We start from the raw sequence: 6,025 nt of genomic DNA on the forward strand, positions 1-6,025 counted from the left end.
TTTTTTTCAATAGTTTTATTCATTTCAAACGGGCCGGATCCGGCCCGCGGGCCGTAGTTTGCCCACAGCTGATTTAGAGCTTATTCTGTTAGTATATGTAAATCTGTCCTATGCTTTTTAAAAAAAAATGGTTGACACTATTACAGAGGTCCAACATTTACCCCTCCCCTTTGCCTGTTCCACCCAGCCCCCTCCTCCCCGTCCCTCTGGCTATCACCATACTGTTGTCTATGCCTGTGGGTTATGCATCTATGTTCTTTGGCTAGTCTCTTCAACCTTCTTTCCAGTCCCCCCACCTCCACCTCCACCCCCTTCTCCTCTGGCCTTTGTCAGTCTGTTCCATGTATCCATTCCTCTGTTTCTATTTTGTTCCTCTCTGCCATATGCTTTTACCCTACACATCATATTTCTGAATATAAATGTATTATAGTTAAAAATTTTCCTGTTCATAAATACTTGTTTCCAGTTTGTTTTTCAAATTAGAGCAAAGTTGCAGTCTGTTGATATATTATACTTCAATAAAAATTAAAAGGAAAATTTTAAAAAAAAGGATCTCTTATGCTTTGAGACATCATAGAGGGACCTGGAGAGTATTATGCTAAGTGAAATAAGTCAAAGAAAGACAAGTATCACATGATCTCACTCATATGTGGAATCTAATGAACAAAATAAACTCATGAACAAAATAGATCCAGAGACATAGAAGCATGGAACAGACTGATAAATCTCAGAGGGAAGGCAGGGGTGGGTGGGGAGAGATTAACCAAAAAACTTATATGCATATATGCATAACCCATGGACACAGAGAGTAGTGTGATGAAGTCTGTGCAGGGGAGAGGTACCAGGTGGAGGAGGTCAATGGGGAAAAAGAGGGACATCTGTAATACTTTCAACAATAAAGATAAATTTTAAAAATATTGATATTTTTTAAAAAAGAAAATAGAAAGGTAAAAATCAATGCTGCAGTCAAAATCTTTGTTTATGCCTGTTTGTGCACATAGGAAAATATTTTTTATTGACTTTTAGAAATCCTGTTCTTTTTTTTTATTATTGATTTTTTACAGAGAGGAAGAGAGAGGGATAGAGAGTTAGAAACATCTATGAGAGAGAAACATCGATCAGCTGCCTCCCACACACCCCGTACTGGGGATGTGCCCGCAACCAAGGTACATGCCCTTGGCCGGAATCGAACCTGGGACCCTTCAGTCCACAGGCTGACGCTCTGTCCACTGAGCCAAACGGTTCATTTTTAATGGCTGTGTTCAAAGAGTGTAAGTATGAAGAAGTGGTTGAAAGGATTACTCTTAGCTTCTATGCAGACTTTCCTTATTTACAGTTTTACAAAGTAGGGTTTTTTTTTAGGATGAAGGACCAACAGCAAGAGACCTGCTAGTGCAGTATGCCACAGGGAAGAAAAGCTCCAAGCACAAGAAGAGGTTGGAAAAGGCTATGAAAGTGCTCAAGGTGAGATTTGTACCTGGGAAATGAGGGTAGGAATCATTAGAATGTAGAAAAGGTTTTTGGCAAAAGCTTTTAAGAATTTAAAATAAGGCACATTTCTGAAAGACTTACTAGTAGAAATGTGTAATGAGTTTTTAAGCACTAATTTTGGGATGAATTTAATTTTCAGCTCTAGCAAAATCTGTGACTTGAATAAATTAGATTAAATTTACTTATTACTTCTTCTGATTGAGATGATCTATATTAGGATCTCTTTGGTAGGCATATGTTCTCAGAAGAGTAATGAATAAAATACATTTTATATTTTGTAATGATTATTCTGAAAATCATTAATTTGGCCCTTATGTGGTTAATTTTTATATTGCCAAATTCCTTTAAGTTTTACTAGTGAATCTTAAAAGACAAAAACCATCTATACTCTTTTTATGAAAGAAAGGTTTTTGGAACAAAGATTTTTGTCTTCTTTTTAAACAGTGTGGTGGACTTGATGACAGCTTTTAGCACATTTAACCCCAAGGACCTCATTACTGTAATTCAGAAGGTAAATGTTTTTTCTTTCCCTTTGTTTCAGAAACAAAAGAAGAAGAAAAAACCAGAGGTGTTTAACTTTTCAGCTATTCACTTGATTCATGATCCTCAAGGTACTGTAATTATGACTTTGCAATTTCTTATTGGCCTGATCTCTGCCTAGTTAGTTTCCTACCTTCAGAGTTACCAGGGAGTATAAGATCCCTGGGGCTTAATAGACAATCAGTAAATACTTAGTTGTTACTAGTTGGTGGTAGCTGTTACTAGTTTATGAAACAGTGATTATTGTCACTGTTTCTGAAACAGTGATTCTCAGTCATAGCAAAATAAGAAAAACATGGAAGAATAGCTCTCTCTAAAATTTTTATTTTAACAATACAATAATGGTAGGACAACATTGTGTTTGACTAAGTGAAAAATTGATGATCTTTTGTCCTTTTTTAAAAGAAAAAACAAAAAACTGATCTGTGGAAACCAAAAGTTTGAGAAACCATATTCTAGAACACCAGTTCTCAAACTGGAATGCAAATTGGACTCACTTAGAGAATTTGTAAACTATACTGGTGCTTGGGTCCTGTTATCCCCAGAGACTGATTAGTTGGTATTGGGTGCAGTTGGACATTGGGGCTTTTATTTTTATTTTTTTATTAGTATTGATTTCACTGAGGAAGGGAGAAGGAGAGAGAGAGAGAAACATCAGTGATGAGAGAGAATCATTGATCAGTTGCCTCCTACACACCCCACACTGGGGATTGAACCGGCAACCTGGGCATATGCCCTGACCAGGAATCAAACCATCATCTCCTGGTGCATAGGTTGATGCTCAACCATTGAGCCACACTGGCTGGATGACATTCGGGGCTTTTAAATGCTCTGTACAGTAGTGTTTGCTGGCCCCTCCTCTAGGTCAGTGTTTCTCAAACTTTAAGGTGCATATAGAATCACCTGGGGATCCTGTTAAAGTGCAGATTGATTCAGTAGGTCTGGCTTGGGACCTGAGATTCTGTATTTCTACAAAAGTACCGTGTGGACCAGCTGCTGGTGGTCTGTGGATCACATGTTGAGAAACTGAAGTTGAAGAACAACTGTTAAATGGAGCACCTATTAAACAGTCACTCAGCAGGTTGATGCTTAAAACCTTGAGCATCCTTAAGACCTAACTTGCGGCATTATTGAAGCTGTATTGACCCGTGTGTGAATCTTGTCACCTTCTGTCATACTGCTGTTTATACCATCCTGGTTCAACAGGGTGATTTCAGGTATAGCCATACCAGAGTCGCTGATCTAACTCCTGCCTTTCTCTACATCTGTAAGATAATGTTGTTCAGACCATGGACCCATAGTGTACTTTTCTGATACTTTCTTTTAGATTTTGCAGAAAAACTACTAAAGCAGCTAGAGAGCTCTAAGGAGAGGTTTGAAGTGAAGATGATGCTCATGAACCTCATTTCCAGATTGGTGGGAATTCACGAGGTTTGAATTACATTGTTTCTCTTGGTGGATATTGGAAATAGAATTATTTTTGCTAAAAGAAAGCCTCTAAGGTAGTAGAGTGACTTAATTTTATCCCCCAAATCATTTAAATTTATACAATTTAGAGAAGAATAAAATCTTTTACTCTGAAAATGCTATTTTTATAATTTTTTTCTTATTAGTAAGTATGAATGTTAAATTGTATATATATTTATGGACAGGACATTTTGTGTTCTATTTTTCTTATTTAACTTTGTTTCACATACATTTTTCTGAGCCAACACAACCTACATATTTTTATTGCATATTACTACATTTCACAGTTTATTCCTTCATAGCTTTCCTAAGTTCCAGACCCCTCTAGTAGGAGATTGTCATGTTTGCAAAGCTGAAGTCTGTGCTCATTTATTTTATATTAAATTAGACTGCAAGAGCTCCTTGGTGATATAATGTATATATATTTGTATATACATATGGAAACTTCACACACACTCTTGGACCAAATGGCATTGTAGAAGAGATTCCCAAAAATTTAGGCCACGAAGAAATGACCATTGAGGTTGTTCCCCATCATTTTGCTCTTGTGACTAGTGCTGCTGCTATTCTGAAAATCATTGAATAGTTTGCTATCTTCAAAAAAAAATTTTAATTAAAAAAGTAAAACAGGTTTGGCTTATTTACTGAAAATTAAACAGTATAGACATAGATCAACTTAAAAATGGAAGCACTCATTCTCTTTCTCTAAGAAAAACAACACTTAAGTGAATAAATTGCTTTTTCTCTATGGTCTACAGATCAAAGGCAGGATCACCAAGTCAATTCTTGATATATTTGTGTGGTAATTTTATGTCCAACCTGAATTTAAGCTTGATAACCAAAAGCGATTTGTAATTTAAGCATGGTTGATGGAAATGATAGAGTTTCACAACTGACTACAATTGGACATCCATCTTTATATTGAACCCAAACCTTCCCTGTTACTTTGGCCATGGTTTTATTCTGTGGCTAAAATAGAAAAAAATTAATTTATTTTCACATAATGAACTTTGATAAAGACTAGTCCATCTCCAAATTTCCTTTTCTTAAAGTTAAAAATTGCAACTGCTTGCCCTGGCCCGTGTGGCTTAGTTGGTTGGAGCATTGTCCTATACACCAAAAGGCGACAGGTTCAGCTTCCAGTCAGGGCACATATCCAGGTTGTTGGTTCAACCCCAGATGGGAGGCAACCGATGCATGTTTGTCACATCGATGTTTTTCTCCCTCCTTCTCTCTCTCCCCCTCTCCCTTTCTCTAAAATCAGTTTTAAAAATGGCAATTGCTTTAATAACTGGACCCATGTCACCTTGATTAGGTATACTCCAGAGTGGTAGTGTTTTTTCTCTAAAATAGAGCTCTGGTATTTAATAATAAACCAGAATTGTGGTGTTTTGGGTGATCAGATTATACTAGATGCTATTTAGAACTTAGTGATATAATTGGATTTGGAAAAGTGAACTTATAGTTTAGCTTTAGTTACAGAAATTTTAAAGTTTGCGTTTTTCCCCCCACAGCTTTTTCTTTTCAACTTCTATCCCTTTGTGCAAAGGTTTCTGCAGCCCCACCAAAGAGGTAAGCCGCCCACTCATATGTTCCTTTGGTCATCTAGGTCATCTGGGGGTTAAAATAACCATCCAGAATTTTTTCTTCTGTAATTTGTAAAGATAAAGAGTTAGGAGTGAGATGTGTTGTTTCAGAGAAGGGGAGAGAAACTCATGCTTTCTTTCCAGAATCTTCCCTGGGTTAATTGTTCTGCTCATCAACTTTAAAAAACAATTATGGGTGGTGGGGGTGGAAAGACCAATAAATTGGTTTCTCAAAGCAAGTCTTTTTTTAAAGTAGTCCTTCATCTGCAGTTTTGCTTTTATAGCTTCAGTTATCCGAGGTCCAAAAAAAAAAAAAATTTTAAGTGGAAAATTCCAAAAATAAACAGTTCATAAGTTTATATTGTACACCATTTTGAATAGCTCCTTCAAAAGTGTAACATTAACACAATATAGCCAATTTCTTCCTTGAAACTTAGGGTGGTCACAAGGGAATAAAGTACTCAGATCCTGTATACTCCAGGTGAAAATAAGAGTTTTAAGGAAAGGAAGCAAAATAAGGACAGTAGGGAGTGCTGGGGCAGGTTCTATTTTAGATTATGTGATTAGAAAAGACATTTTGATAAGGCAGCAGTTGAGTAGGTGCTTAAAGGAAGCAAGGGGGCGGAGTGTTCATGTGGAGTAAGCAGCAGCGTTAGGGCCAGAATGTCCTTGCCATGTTTGCTCTAGTTCAGAGAACAGCAGTAAACCAACTATGACCTTTCTAACCTCTTACATTTTTAGAAGTAACAAAGATCCTTCTGTTTGCTGCACAAGCATCTCATCACCTAGTACCCCCAGAGGTGAGAAGTCTTAAACCTTACTTTCGTCTGGATCTAGTGCATCGCATTGTTACCATTAAGTATATCATGTGGCTTTTCCCACAGGGATTACTGTCCCTCCCACCCTTTTTTATTTATTTATTCATTTATTCATTTATTTAT

At 36.8% G+C, this 6,025-nt stretch overlaps 1 protein-coding gene across 1 annotated transcript in view; it reads left to right on the top strand.

The window, feature by feature from the left end:
* The window catches only part of SDAD1 (SDA1 domain containing 1), a 34,577-nt gene that overhangs the window by 16,702 nt on the left and 11,850 nt on the right, over positions 1–6,025 (top strand). Inside the window, 5 exon segments of the mRNA XM_006779341.2 lie at positions 1,363–1,464; positions 2,033–2,102; positions 3,359–3,462; positions 5,013–5,070; positions 5,826–5,884. Coding sequence (XP_006779404.1) covers positions 1,363–1,464; positions 2,033–2,102; positions 3,359–3,462; positions 5,013–5,070; positions 5,826–5,884 — 393 coding nt within the window.

Source organism: Myotis davidii, unplaced genomic scaffold (assembly GCF_000327345.1).
Source record: "Myotis davidii unplaced genomic scaffold, ASM32734v1 scaffold892, whole genome shotgun sequence".
NCBI lineage: Eukaryota > Metazoa > Chordata > Mammalia > Chiroptera > Vespertilionidae > Myotis > Myotis davidii.